The sequence below is a fragment of the Solanum stenotomum genome, chromosome 9 (assembly GCF_019186545.1).
Source record: "Solanum stenotomum isolate F172 chromosome 9, ASM1918654v1, whole genome shotgun sequence".
Taxonomy (NCBI): Eukaryota; Viridiplantae; Streptophyta; class Magnoliopsida; order Solanales; family Solanaceae; genus Solanum; species Solanum stenotomum.
Genome location: NC_064290.1, coordinates 53,587,425 through 53,602,272, shown reverse-complemented (window position 1 = coordinate 53,602,272; position 14,848 = coordinate 53,587,425). Strand labels below are relative to the sequence as shown.

Below are 14,848 nucleotides of genomic sequence, written 5' to 3'. Positions count from 1 at the left end.
GGTGTGCTAAGTCGATAGTGGACAACTATTGTTAGACAGAGGGAGTATTTAATTTGGGGATGACACAATGAAAATTTCAGAAATTAAAACTTGACTTGGCTGATGTCATCTAGCATCGCCTTTCCATCTATTCTAACCTTAACAGACAGATTTACCAAATACTTATTACTGGTGGGGTGGCAAATATCCCGCGAAATAAGCCGAGATGTGTGCAAGCTAGTCCGAGAACCACAATTTGTATAAAAAAAAAAGACAGATAAAAGTAGAGGATATCTTCAATAGTTAGATTTAGAACATCTTCATAGGGTGGTATATTCAGTCAAATACATTCTTCTCTACAAGTACCTTAGAGTTCAGTTCATACAAGTGAAAGCAGCTAAGAGGCTAGTGCTTATTCTGTTCTGCCTCATTTCATCTCTTTTTCGTTTCTTCATCCTCTCTTGCATCAATTTCAAAGCATATACAACGTCCTTCATAGTTGGCCTCTTGTCTGGATGATCGAGATTCAAGCAGAGGAATGCCAGAAGTGTGATCTCAAATGCATTTGAATAATCAACTTCTTCGAAGCACTCATGAACCAAATATCTTTCACCATGTTTAGCCTCATCTATAACAATCCAATCCAGCTGATAAGGACCTCGACAGATAAACTCATTCTTGGCTATCAGCTTTAGCAGTAGAACGCCAAATATATAAACATCAGATTTCATTGATCGTTTACCTGTATCCATCCAGAAAATATAAGTACAGAACTGCATTTAGTAGAGAAATTACAACAATAACAGCATATCCAATGTAATCCCACGAGTGGGGTATAAGGGAGGATAGAGTGTAAGCAGACACTACCCCTACTCCGACGAGATAGAGAGGTTGTTTATGATAAACCTTCGGCTCAAGTAAAGCAGTTCAATATGTAAAAAATACAATGCCATATATAACAACAAATATGATGAAAATTCTCCACAAAGGGAAAGCTCAAGAAGCCATAATTCTTAATTTGGACGTATCCACACTAGCTCTTTCCTGTTTCAGCCAAATACATAAAAATATGAGGGTCATTGCACCTCACTAGCTCTTAAGTTATCTCGTCGTATCTAAACCAGTGAGACATCAAAGTTCGACATATACATTCTTATTCCCCACCTCCAGGTGAAGGTCAAGAAAAATCATCAAATGAATGAGGTGTCCAAAGGAGGGCTCAATTAATAGAAATCACAGAAGAAAGTAGTATCTTTTGGCATCAGAAATCAACAGGGGCGGCTCAACGTAATTTGAGGCCTAAAACAAAATTTAAGTGAGGCCTAAAATCTATATAAATATCAAATATAGTTGTTTATTTTTTAAAACTTTTTAAGTGCAAATTATTACTTGATATCTTTTCTTAAAATGATTTTTTTAATATCGTTTTTAATTATTAATTTTAAGTAATATTTTATCAATTCAATATTGAAAAATATTCTTTTACTGAGGCAATCATTATATAAATTGTTAACATAATACTATAAGTAATAAGTTGACAAACTTTACATAAAAGATAAGAATTAGAACCATAAAATCTGATACAAGAAATTGATAACTTGGTATAACCCTACTTTAATATGTTTATGTAATACTTGAATATTTAAGAAGAAACAAACAAAAGAAAAATTGTAAGTCACTTTGTTGAATTTTTTCGACTATTAATTTATATTTTTGATAGTGTATTACTCTAACTTATCAAAAAAAATTTAAAAGAAAGTGCAAAAGAATTTTAAAAAGATAAATAATACAAGTGTTAGCGAAGAGAATGTAAACATACAAAATAATGTTTTCTTAATTTCTTCTATTTGATTGGCGTTAAAAATAATAAAATAATATATATTTGTTTAAAATTATACTTTTTAAGCAAAAATAATTATTTTTTAATTAAAAAAATTAACACATAATTTTTTCTTGATGAAAATTTGAGGCCCCCAAAAATTGGGAGGCCTAAGGCATGTGCCTTAAATTTATCAAGCAAGAGCCGGCCCTGGAAATCAATAATGCACAAAAGCAGGTACAAGAAAATAGCAAAGAATGGAAGATGGCCTCTCTTTTTCCCTCTTGGAAACATGTTCACAGTTTCTTTTCTTTTTTCCCAACGACCTCCCTATCAGACCCTCCAAGTCCATTTTCAGTCCTAACAAACATATCCTAATATTCTTCTTTAGTAACTTACTTTTCCGATAGTGGGTTTCTGTTTCTTCACATGTGCAGCATCTCTTTAAATCCTCTACTATTTGCATGATATCCCCTGTGCTTCTTCAGCTTCTCCAACGAGAGCCAACTGTTTGACTTGGAGAGTAACTTATGCCTAGGATACAGTGACTGGACACGTAAGACAAGCTATCAGTCGGATACTGAAGACACAAGTTCAGAAAATTCTCAGTGATACAGATTGGTCAAAAGAAGGAAGAGCTTTATCACTCGGATAAGTGGCAGCACAAACATTTTGGCTTCAGATATGATTTCGGCTTTGATTATTCCCACGGGCTATTGAGGCTTAAGGAAATCAATCAATCCCTAATTACAATAGAAGCAAATTACGCTACCTACTATACATACATATAGTCTAGAATATTCACAATAATTCTAACACTCCCCTCAAGCTGGTGCATAAAAATTCTATGTACCAAGCTTGCTACATATATAACTTGTACTCCGAGTCATTTGACTATTTGGGTTTATCTCAATCATATAGGTCTTCTATCATAGTTTCATAACTAACCATGGTCTCTATCTGGCATATATTCCAATTAGAGAATAACAAAGAGAAGAACGCAAAGAAATGGAAAAAAGTTGTGAGTTTTAATTGATGAAACCTAGACCTCAAACAAACAGTGTTGCATCATGTAATACAGAGAAAACTATACGAAAAAACTTAAATCTAGAGCATGAAATTATCAGAGGTCAGAGCAAACATGCCTTTCCAAATCTCTGGAGCATCCGAGCCAACACGAACTTTTACAGGAATATTAGTATCTTCGTTCACATGATTTGATACGTACCCAAAGTCAAATACTTTTATGTTTACTTCCTGCAAATCAAACCAATGTGATAATAACACATGAAAATCTTGAGATATCTAAAGGATATAAAAGTCAAGATGACGACCAACTGTTCATCAAACTCACCTCATCTATCATAATGCATGAAGCAGTAACACAACCAACTGCAGTCCCCTTATCATGCAACCATGAGAAGAGATCTGCAAGTTGGGTTGCCACTTTCATCCGATCATTCCACCCAAAGTCATCTGAGACGAGAAAAAGAAAATATAAAGAATGTGCTAAAAAGCACACAAAAGTCGGAGAGAAGCACACAATAGTACCCGATAGAAGCACATCCGACAACAGTACACTGGTGAATTTTGCATCGTAGACAACTGCAAGCCTCGTATCAAAACAATACCTATACAACTTCACCAAATTTGGATGTGTATTTGCTCTTTCATCTGTTAATAACTCAATCTCATCCTACAAAAGAACCTCTGACATCATTTAACCAACAAAAAAATCAGACAAGAAATCAAATTCAGACCTATCTCGCAAACATACACAAAATTTATCTAGACGTGGAGCATTCCCAGGTTTCATAGGAAGGAGATAATCCCATGTCTTTACAATAGCCGGTCTTGTTACAGATCCTTCAACAATAATGCCACGGAACAGTCTTCCTGTAAAAGTTTTTTGAATTTCTGCAGGATTCTTGAAATTAGTCATCTTGTCCAACTCAGAGTAGCTGCAATGCTTCGCCTCACCAACCATCGTAGGCTCAATGGAGAAGTCGAAGCTGCATTTTGGCAACCAGAGAAGATCAGTGAGACAAGAAATAATAATATCGCGGATGTCTAGCTTGTGAAATAGGACATCTCAAGGTCAGGGAGAAATTTGGAGCAGGTACCATTTAATCCCAATCAAAAGGTACCAAGGTCGTCAGTGCTTGAACCAATTGTGCTTTAGTGAGAAAGGTGCAAACAAAAAACGAAAACATATGATGCAAGAAAAATAACTATAATTGTATGAGATAGGAATTAGAAGTGCATCTAATTGAAAGAAGAGAGAAATTGACATAAACAACAACAACATGCCCAGAGAAGTCCCACAAGTGGGGTTTGGTAAGAGTAGAGTGTACACAGACCTCAACACTAGCTCAAGACATGGGCTCAAGTGCAAGCAACAAATCCAAGTAAAAGAAGTGGGAAATATAGCAAGGAACAATAATAACAACTATAAAATAGTGTGATAATCAAAACATAGCAAACAATTTATACAATACGAGACCTCCATACCTTCCTATCTAAAGTCACTCAGTCATGTGTTAGTATCTAATCATCTAAAGTCATGTATGTTAGTATTTAATCACACCGACAAAAGAATAACACCAACCAGAACCCTATATTCCATACGAAAACTTGAAACTCAATCAAATATCCATCAATAAAACCTAAAAAGAATTCAAACCCTTGGTAACGCTTGCATTCTTCATAAAAACCATCATCATCATCCATTAAAACTTCACGGCTGGAACTCATGGACAAAGGGTAAGGCAAACGGGAAATATCTCTAAATCCCTCGTGTAAGTTGTACATTTGGTACTGATAAGGCCAACACCCCCATTCTGAAAACTTCTTTCGGATTGCCTCAATTGACACACTCTTCTTCTCCTCGTTTCTCATCCCGCCGTTGTCTCGTCGTCGTTGAGTAATTTATACCTTTATTAATATACGAACATACATTACATCCTTGCAAATAAAACGGTTTGAAATTGGAGATTAAATTGACTTTAATTAACGATTCTCTTAAATGAGTTAGAACTTGAATGAGTTAAAATTAAGGGTAAGCTACATAAATCCCGCTACTTTAGATCCTAATTACTAGGAATCCCACTAGTTTTCAATATTACTTCTTATACCATTTTTCATTTATAAGATACATGTTTAATAAGTCGTAAGATACATGACTCTATTAGAATTCAAAGGACGTGATACATGTTTTAATTAATTTGAATTAATAATTGTAACTTAATCCCTTAATTACAGGAGTAAGTTATGGAAACTCAACAACCAAAACGTAATTAATGGATCCATTGTATCAACTGACATCATAAAAAATAGTAATCTAAAAGTGAGAACTTCATCTTCTTCATCAATTCATTTTTTGAATCTTAAAATTTTCGAGATCTCTTTTTGCAAATTTGTTGAGACATTCGGGTTCTTGGGCCTCTGAAATTGAATATGAAAATTATAGAATTGATGGAATACTTTTGAGAGCTAATGCAAACTACAACGATCTAGTGGATGGTATTTCAAAACAAATTGTACTCGAAAAAGGATAGAGATCAGATACACGAAGGTAATCTAACTCCAATGAAAATCTAAAACGAGATGGACATGAGGTTTCATATGGAATTGAAAAGAAGTCAAACAAATTTCGGGCTGTATCCATTGTGCATAACAATAAAAGATCACAATTTTGGATGTAGCATTAATGATGAAATTTAATAGCTGGAATAGTTGCTCCAAAATATGAGAATCATAAAGAAAGCATACTCCAAAGGACATTCAGGAAGATGTTAAACGTGACTTCGGAGTAGACATTAATTACATGAATGCATTCAAGAGGAGGCTTAGCAAGTTCAAGAAAGGGGAAATCTAAAAAAAGAACTTCAGATGACTAATATATATTAATGTTTTCAATGTCATCTGAAAGAACAAACGTGCTCATTGGCTTAGGAGGTCTTCGTTATCGCTAATTGAACCAGATGAGGCTTTTGATTCTCATAATTCCATAAAAGTGCACCGTATCTCGAACAATGTAGATCAACATCAAAATTTGCTGATGGTATCTGTTGTCCATCAGTCAGATAATCAGCATATGCAGCTGTATATAATCTATAGTCCCTGACAAATGAACATTAAATTAGTAATATGAAAAATCATAACTAATAAGTAAAGATATTTTAAAGGTGCAGAAATGAATACATTGATTCCAACTCTGATTCAGATACATGATACGGTTGAAACAAATATACAATAGGAATAATCTTACTTTGTTGCTTTAACTAATGTTGATTATGTAGAGTTGGATATGAATTTAGTACATTCAAAATGTGTATTGAGATGGTTAATGAAGAAGGAGTAATGGGGGATGTGTGAGAATTACGTGGGGGAGTGGGAACAAGATACAAACATGTTATGGGATTGGGGATGAGGGAAACGGCAGAATTGGAGAGAGAAATTAATTTTAATTGTTAATGTCCCACTAATTAAGGAGATGTAATTTTAAGATAATTATTAAATACCATATTTAAATGGATTGTGTATCTGATTTAACTTTTTAAAATATATGGTATAGTTATTAAAAATTGGTATTATATGAAATATTTTTAAAGTAGAGATAAAATATGTATATATGGTAGTAAAGTATGTCTTAATAGGTAGTTTTTCTAAAATTAAACCCAATTCAAATTATCTTGAGTCCAACCCATAAAATTATGGACGGATTGGACGGGTTACCTACAATTTGGCTCAATTTTGACACCTCTAAAAGGAAGTATTACAATTATACTCCCTCCGTCCCAATTTATATTAGTTTGTTTGATTTAGTAAAGAAAGAAATATAAATTGACACATGTATTCTAAGAGTCCGGTATGCTATAGGAAAAACGGGCACAATACAATTACAATTTCATAATTCAATCCAAACTAATTCAGCAAATACCTATTCTTCCAAAATAAAGTACACTTCATGCCCACTTTATCTATATCTATATCTATAATATTTTATATATTATCTTACAAGCATAAATTTCTAACTTGAATGTTAAATTACTATAATATCTCTAACTTAGGTTGTGACTTTTTTGATGAGTTGTGATTTTTCTGATAAGTTGTGACTTTTTTCAAAGGGTTGTAATTTTTTAATGAGTTTTGACTTTTCCGAAGAGTTGTGACTTCTCGAAAAGGTCAAGACGTTTCAAATAAGACACAAAAAACACTTGTTCATACTATCATTTGTTGACTATAAATAAAGGGATTTCCTCTCATTTTTCAGCCACAATTTTTTTTAAAAAATCTTCTACTCTTCTTCTTCTTTCACTTTAAAAAATTTCGTGTTATTATTGTCGTTGCTAAGTTCGAAGTTTAGCGGAATATGAGGTACCACTATTCTGATGAAGTAAATTGTTCTATAGAGGGTATATTCAATAACCTCGAGTACTTGACGAAAATAATTTTGATGATATAATTATTATTTTTTGCTTAATATATACATTAGTACGTAATGTTCAAATATGTGAAGTTAACATTATATAGTCTAAATTCATTTGTTTTTGTTAAAAATTTCTCTTGTGATGTAGATATATGCTTTTGAATATTTTTTTTGAAAATTATTAAACTTCTCAGGATTTAGAGAATTGTCACGGTTTTTTTTTTTTTTTTCAAGACAATAATGACTTTATATATCAATGTTACTTATGTGATTTTGATTGTCATGAAGTTTGCTTCAAAATAATTATTATATAAACTTTGCCCTTTTGTTTTACTAATTTACTATATCTTAATATTTCAATATTTTGGATGAAGAAAAATTCATATGACTTGTAATAACGCCAGCTGAACTTTCTATTAGTTTAATTTTTATTATTTATTTAATAGATAATTTATATGAGATAAATATTTTCATTAATGCAAATATATATATATATATATATATATATATATATATTTGGGTAGGTATTTGTATTTAAATTAAAGTATTATGTATGCCACGAATGTGTTATCAAATTAACAAGATCTTCTAACTTCAAAATATATTATTTTAAAATGTTCCGAGTTCTTTTTTAAATAAAAAAACTAACAAAAAATATGAAAATATGTATTCATATATGAATTATTTAAAATTAATCATTTACAAAAAAAAATTATATTTAGTAATATGGAATAAACATTTTCATTTTGTCCCTACATAAAATTAAAATCTAATAAGTAATAACTATAAAAAAAAAATAGTAACATTAATTAAAAGTCCTATTTATTTATGGAAGTATAAAATTTATTAGAAATTCAACTATTGCACATTAATTCTTTGGTTATAACATTATCAATTCGCTTCATTATGACTTATTATTGCAAATATTATTCACACTCTTTTACATTCTTTAGTTATAATATTATGAATTCTCATACTTATTACATTAATTATTTCTATCTTTCATCTTTCATTATATTAACTTTTGACCAATAATTTTTCATACTATTATACCGTGTCTATATATGTAATAACACGGTATTGTTATTTTTCCTTAGACGAATCATGCTTAGTTGAATAAATTGAAAATCGATTACAAGTATATGAACTATATCTTTGTTGGGTGTCAGATAAACATGCTATTATATATATTATTTCTCATATAGAATATATTCTTTAATTTTAATTTTTAGTTTTTTTATAAAAAAAAAAAGAGAAGGAAACCTTTATCAGTTAACTATGAATAGTCAGATAACTATATTTGATTTATGTACACAGTCAATCGATAAGTCAAATATGAAAGCCAACAACAAGAACGTCATCTATTATGTTATAACTTACAAAATAAAATTAATATACAAAAGATAGTTCTAAAAAAATAAAATGAAGTTGTTCTCTTCACATGTTCATATGACATCTAAACAGTTTAATGTGGAATACACGTGCAAAGCACATCTGGTTAGATGAGAAAAAAAATACACAATAAATATCATCTATAAGGTAATATTAGTGAGATACGATTAATTACATGATTTAACCTCATCAAATTGAAATAAATATATACATTATTGCATATAACTAATAAAAATTTTCACTAACCATCTTCATAGGTTCGCGTGAATAAGAGATATATATGACGATCCACATCGAACATTCACTAAAGAATCTGCAATAGTATTTTGTGCAAAGATAATTATTCAAATCTTCGCTTAAATAATCAAATACTATTTACTATGGCATATATTTTATGAATTGATAATCACACGTAACACACGTGTCGAAAAACTAATTTATTCAAAATGGTCCAATTCGCAACTAATTGGTTATGCAGATGCAGGATATTTGCCTGACCCATACAGAGGTCGATCTTAAACTCGATGGAAAATGAAATAAATCCTGGTAGTAGTTCCAAGTTCAACAGAAAATGGGTTAGTTGGTGGTCCTGAGGGGGTGCTGTATCCTCCTATACTAGTTAGGAGTACAAGCAAGTCATCAGTTCGTTTAATGGGTGAATTTGGTGATGTGACCATTGAGCGATTTCAGCAAGAGCGGTCAGACAGACTACTGTAGTGAGTCTATAATAGTCAAATTTCTCTACAATAGCGTCATTCGTCTGGATATATTTTGACTACTATTGTAGTGAGATGCTGTTATAGAAAACATATAAATAACATAATATGGAAGTTGGTTTCAAAGGAAATTTGACGGTTATAATGAAATGTTGTTATAGAGATGAGTGATGAACCTGTAGAAGTATTTTGATAGATTTTGACTATTCTATTCTGCCTCATTTTCATCTCTTTTTCGTTTCTTCACCCCCCTTTGCATCATTTTCAAAGCATATACAACGTCCTTCATGGTTGGCCTCTTGTCTGGATGATCGGGATTCAAGCAGAGGAATGCCAGACGTGTGATCTCAAATGCATTTGAATAATCAACTTCTTTGAAGCACTCATGAACCAAATATTTTTTACCAAGTTTAGCCTCATCTATAGCGCACAGATCCAGCTGATAAGGACCAGCACAGATAAACGCATTCTTGGCTATCAGCTTTAGCAGTAGAATGCCAAATATATAAACATCAGTTTTCATCGTCCGTTTACCTGTATCTCCATCCAGAAAATATAAGAACATAACCGCATACAGAAATTACAACAACAACAACATAACCAATGTAATCCCACGAGTAGGGAATGGGGACGATAGACTGTACAAAGACCTTACCCCTACTCCGAGGAGATAGAGAGACTATTTCTGATAAACCCTTGGCTCAAGTAAAACATTTCAAAAGGAGAATGTACTAGTAAAGTAGACAGCAGATAAACTATGTAAAAGTTACTATGCCATATAGAACAGCAAACATGATGAATATTCTCCACAACGGGAAAGCTCAAGGAGAAGTTAGAGAAAAGGTTGGCATCACGGCAGATGCAATATTTGTCAATGGGTGGGAGATCGATACTAATTAACAGCGCGTTAGACAGCATTCCAACTTACTACATGAAACTATTTCCTAGATCCAGCAAGATATATACTGAAGCAGATTGATAAGGATCAGGAGGAATTGCCTATGGGAGGGTAACAACAATTTTCACAGGCCAAAACAATCGGGAGAATTGGGCATAAAAGATTTGGTTCTTCACAACTAATGCTTACTCATGAAATGGTTATGGAGGTACACTCAGATGGGACAAACTCTATGGAAGGAAGTAATCAAGGCAAAACATGGAGTCCAAAATCATTGGTGCTCCAAGCTGTCCAGATCCCCTCATGGTGTAGTGTAGGCCTATGGAAGAGTTCAGATGGAGGAATCCCAAGTCTATTTCAAATAGCACGTGAACCAAATTCTTCCATCTCTCGGAACAAGGCAGACAGCACCTGGAATTACTATTCAGACTGGGAAATTGAAGAAGTGATCAACCTGTTCTCTAGGCTAGAAGGCCAGGTGATAAATGTCCAGGAAGCAGACAAGTTAAAGTGGGGCAGTGACACGGATGGTAAATACTCAGTGAAAGCAGGCTATGCAAACTCATATGCTCCTAATGAATTGCTTTGTAACCGGTCACGGAGTTGATATGGAACAAAGATCATATGCTTCAGCTGGATAGCCCTTCATGAAGCCTGCCTCACTCAAGACGAAGCTTAAGAAAAGAAAACTTCAAACTGCCAATAGATGTTACATGTGCCAACAAAACCTTGAGTCTAACAACCATCTATTTTACATTGTACAGTCGCTGCTGACTTATGGAGTCTGTTTTTGTCTATATTTGGTATTAATTGGGTAATGCCACATAGCATCAAAGAGGCCTTCGAATGCTGGTGCATAAAAATTCTATGTACCAAGCTTGCTACATATATAATTTGTTCTGGGACCGGCTAGGGACTTTTCAAGGCTAGGCATTTGACTATTTAGGTTTATCTTAATCATAAAGGTCTTCTATCATAATTTCACAACTAACCATGGCCTCTATCTGGCATATATTCCAATTAGAGAACAACAAAAAGAAGAACACAAAGAAATGGAAAAAAGTGATGAAACCTAGACCTCAAAAACAAACAGTGTTGCATCATGTGATACAGAGAAAACTACACGAAAAAACTTAAATCAATAGCATGAAATTATCAGAGGTCAGAGAAAACATGCCATTCTGAATATCTGGACCTTCCCAGCCAACACGAACTTCTACAGGAATTTCAGTATCTTCATTCACATTATTTGATACAAACCCAAAGTCAAATACTTTTATGTTTACTTCCTGCAATCCAAAACCAATGTAATAATAACGCGTAAAAATCTTGAGATATCTAAAGGGTATAAAAAGTCAAAACGACGATCAAGTGTTCATCAAACTCACCTCATCTATCATAATGCATGAATCACTAACATAACCAAATGCAATCCCCTTCTCATGCAACCATGAGAAGAGATCAGCAAGTTGCGTTGCCACTTTCATCCGATCATCCCACCCAAAGTCGTCTGCAGACGAGAAAAAGAAAATATAAAGAATGCGCTAAAAAGTCGGACAAAACAGTCATTCAACATAATATTCAAAGAAGTAAGTACCAGCCAGAAGCACATTCGACAACACTCCGGTGAATTTTGCATCGTAGACAACTGCAAGCCTCGTATCAAAACAGTACCTATATAACTTCACCAAATTTGGATGCTTATTTGCTCTTTCATCCGTTAATAACTTGATTTCATCCTACAAAAGAACCTCTGACATCATTTAACCAACAAAAAAAATAGACAAGAAATCAAATTTAGACCTATCTCACAAACATACACAAAATTTATATAGACGTGGAGCACACTCAGGTTTCATAGGAAAGAGATAATCCCATGTCTTTACAATAGCCGGTCGTGTTACAGTTCCTTCAACAATGGTGCCATGGAACAGTCTTCCTGTAAGAGTCTTTTGAATTTCTCCACGATTCTTGTAATTAGTCATCTTGTCCAACTCGGAGTAGCTGCAATGCTTCACCTCACCAACGATCATTGGCTCGATGGAGAAGTCGAAGCTGCATTTTGGCAACCAAAGAAGACGGATGACTCAGAGAAATCCCACAAGTGTGGTCTGGGGAGGGTAGAGAGGTTGTTTCCAAATGAAACTCCGCTCAAGTGCAACAAATCCAATCCAAGTAAAAAGACAAGGAAAATATAGCAATCAATAAAGTGCAGAGCCTACAAGAAAGTAGTGCAAATTTATCTCCTTATCATACAACAAGACAACACTCCCCTACCTGCTTAACCACCTTTTGCATGCCCTAATATGAGACCTCCCTATCTAAAGTCATGTCATGTATGTCGTATCCCCAAATACTAGACAAAAGAGCAACAACAGAACAGAACAGAACCCTATATCCCATACCAATACTTGAAACTCAAATCAAATAACTATTCAAACCTTTCGTAACGCTTGCATTCTTTAAGAAAATAATTCATATAAAGGTCAGGGTTGGGACGCTTGTTGAGAGGGTGAGGAAAACTGGGCAGAACTAAAGATCCCTCGTCCAAGTTGTACATTTGGAACGCATAAGGTGAAAACCCCCATTCTGTAAACTTCTTTCGGATCGCCTCAATTGACACACTCTTCTTCTCCTCTTCATCTCTCATCTCACCGTCCGTCGTCATATCCATTGTTTTTTATAGCACACACGGTTCAAATTCGAGATCTCGTGAAAGGGTTATGTTTATGTATTATTATGCCTATGAATGGGAGTACGGAAAGGAAAATTGAGAGGTTGAAAATCGAACCATCACAAAGGTGAAAAAGTTTAATTTTGGCTTAATCATTATTGGATGTGTATGGTTGTTACGTATCGTATCCTTTCATAATGTATCGTATTATTTTAATGAATACAACATCTTATTTAAGGGTCATGACCTCTTTCCATGACTTCATTTTATGATCGTAAGGATCCATTCATATTTCACCATCTCAAGACAATATAGAGATGGATTACATCATTTCCGTTTATTACATAATGGCCACACATCAACAACATGAAGAATGAGTTTACAGCGGTTGCTACATCAACAACATAGACCACATTCATTTAGAACCTACTTTGACTATTATAAATCTTGAATTCGCCTCTGATTGTGACTAACTATATGTTGACACCAAATTTTGTCCCTCCTTTCTTCTACTTTATTTCGTTGAACTTCTAAATTACTAATAAGTTGAATATTTTATAATTTACTATTATTTGTCATTTATCACTATCGTTGTCGTAATTATCTATATTACTTTAACTTTTATTATTTTTTATGATTATCATCTTTAGTATCATTTTCACTATTTCAAAATTATATTTTTTATCAATGTTACTATTAGTACTTTATTGTCGTTTTCTTTAAAATAGATTGTCGTTACATTATTTCAAATTTTTTACTTACTAAATTTTTTACGTAATATATATTATACTAATTATTGAATTAGAAGCTCAATTGAATTAATTTAAAGGAGAAAAAAGGCCCAAAATGCTCCAACAATTCAGTAAATTCGGCAATATTCCAGTCCATTTACAAGTCTAAAATATTCAACAATTTGGCTATACTCTACTTCAGCCCAACGCAGCAGCCCAACTAAAAGAACAAGTCCATTACACTTGACATCTTAATATAGCCCTATTTTTTAATACTACAGATCAGCCGCTACAAGTTACATACGTCATTTTTCTCCCTCTTCTATTTTGGTGAGGAAACGCATACAACTTTCAACAATGGCAGACTTCAACCATTCCTTTTTCGTGCAAGTCTCGACAACTTCCTCTCCTTCAAAGATTCAGTCAAACATGAGTCCAAAGAACTTTTAAAACTTCTGATTTTCCTACAGAGAAGGCAGATTCAACAGCCTTTTCTTTCAAATTTCAAACGGGTCTTTTGACTCAACCAAACCTTTCAAATCCCGCCCAAAATTTCAGCTTTCATCTCCAATAAATACGACCTCATATCTTCAACAAAAGGGGGACAGAAATACTCACAAGAACATCACCATACAAGGTCGAACTTATACATAACATTTAGCTATCATCATCCCTGAAACTCTGGCATTTTCTGTTTACTTTCTTTAAAACTCATTTAGTTTGAAGTTCCGAATTTGTTCATAACGAGAGAGTAGATTCAAAGCCGATGGCCTAGGTTCACTGCCCCGCAACAGGTGATATTCACCTTCCCATTCTCTCTGTTTCTTCATTACCGTGTTAAAATGTCTGCTCTCTTTGCTTCTTCATTACTGTATTACATGTGATGCTTATTTGGAAAAGGTTATGTATGTAAAAAATGATCTCTGCTGGCTTTAGTCATAATAATAGTGTTGTTGGTTTTAGGATTACATATTTACATGAATTTAGTTGTTGCTGTTGTTTTTAATATTTATCTGGTGACTTTATAAGAATAAGGAATTTGTAGTTTATTTTATTTTTTCCTAAACAGAAGCTTGTTTTAAAAGGATTTTCTTATTTTTCTTAGTTATAGATCACGTCTTTTGATATCATTTTAGCTTTGTTTCATGTTTGTGAGAACACTATTTTAGACCTTCGGTGTATATTCGGTTAGCATAAGCTTGTGCATA

General features: G+C 33.3%; 3 protein-coding genes across 3 annotated transcripts; all 3 read right to left on the bottom strand.

Moving 5' to 3' along the window:
- Window positions 1–291: 291 nt before the first annotated feature.
- On the bottom strand, window positions 292–2,654 carry LOC125877951 (probable LRR receptor-like serine/threonine-protein kinase At1g51860). The gene is made up of 2 exons (XM_049559241.1): window positions 2,198–2,654; window positions 292–721 (listed from the first exon to the last, which is right to left on the bottom strand). The coding sequence occupies exons 1-2, from the start codon at window positions 2,262–2,264 to the stop codon at window positions 354–356; spliced, it is 435 nt and encodes a 144-aa protein (XP_049415198.1). The 5' UTR covers window positions 2,265–2,654; the 3' UTR covers window positions 292–353.
- A 34-nt stretch (window positions 2,655–2,688) lies between these two features.
- LOC125877950 (PTI1-like tyrosine-protein kinase At3g15890) lies at window positions 2,689–4,698 on the bottom strand. The gene is made up of 5 exons (XM_049559240.1): window positions 4,482–4,698; window positions 3,576–3,810; window positions 3,350–3,494; window positions 3,153–3,274; window positions 2,689–3,055 (listed from the first exon to the last, which is right to left on the bottom strand). The coding sequence occupies exons 1-5, from the start codon at window positions 4,694–4,696 to the stop codon at window positions 2,906–2,908; spliced, it is 867 nt and encodes a 288-aa protein (XP_049415197.1). The 5' UTR covers window positions 4,697–4,698; the 3' UTR covers window positions 2,689–2,905.
- Window positions 4,699–8,673: 3,975 nt separating this feature from the next.
- On the bottom strand, window positions 8,674–12,941 carry LOC125877949 (probable serine/threonine-protein kinase PBL18). The gene is made up of 7 exons (XM_049559239.1): window positions 12,677–12,941; window positions 12,056–12,290; window positions 11,833–11,974; window positions 11,624–11,745; window positions 11,413–11,524; window positions 9,514–9,871; window positions 8,674–8,934 (listed from the first exon to the last, which is right to left on the bottom strand). Exons 1-6 carry the CDS (start codon window positions 12,907–12,909, stop codon window positions 9,546–9,548), a joined length of 1,170 nt encoding a protein of 389 aa, XP_049415196.1. The 5' UTR covers window positions 12,910–12,941; the 3' UTR covers window positions 8,674–8,934; window positions 9,514–9,545.
- Window positions 12,942–14,848: the final 1,907 nt, after the last annotated feature.

Coding starts and splice junctions, on each gene's coding strand:
- LOC125877950 (XM_049559240.1), bottom strand. CDS start 4,696: ATGAGAAACGAGGAGAAGAAGAGTGTGTCAATTGAGGCAATCCGAAAG. Junction 3,811..4,481: donor GAATGCAAGCGTTACCAAGG/GTTTGAATTCTT, acceptor GCCAAAATGCAG/CTTCGACTTCTCCATTGAGC. Junction 3,495..3,575: donor CACGTCTAGATAAATTTTGT/GTATGTTTGCGA, acceptor GTTCTTTTGTAG/GATGAGATTGAGTTATTAAC.
- LOC125877949 (XM_049559239.1), bottom strand. CDS start 12,909: ATGGATATGACGACGGACGGTGAGATGAGAGATGAAGAGGAGAAGAAG. Junction 11,975..12,055: donor CACGTCTATATAAATTTTGT/GTATGTTTGTGA, acceptor GTTCTTTTGTAG/GATGAAATCAAGTTATTAAC. Junction 11,746..11,832: donor GTCGAATGTGCTTCTGGCTG/GTACTTACTTCT, acceptor TCTCGTCTGCAG/ACGACTTTGGGTGGGATGAT.
- LOC125877951 (XM_049559241.1), bottom strand. CDS start 2,264: ATGCAAATAGTAGAGGATTTAAAGAGATGCTGCACATGTGAAGAAACA. Junction 722..2,197: donor AGAAACCCACTATCGGAAAA/GTAAGTTACTAA, acceptor GGATGGATACAG/GTAAACGATCAATGAAATCT.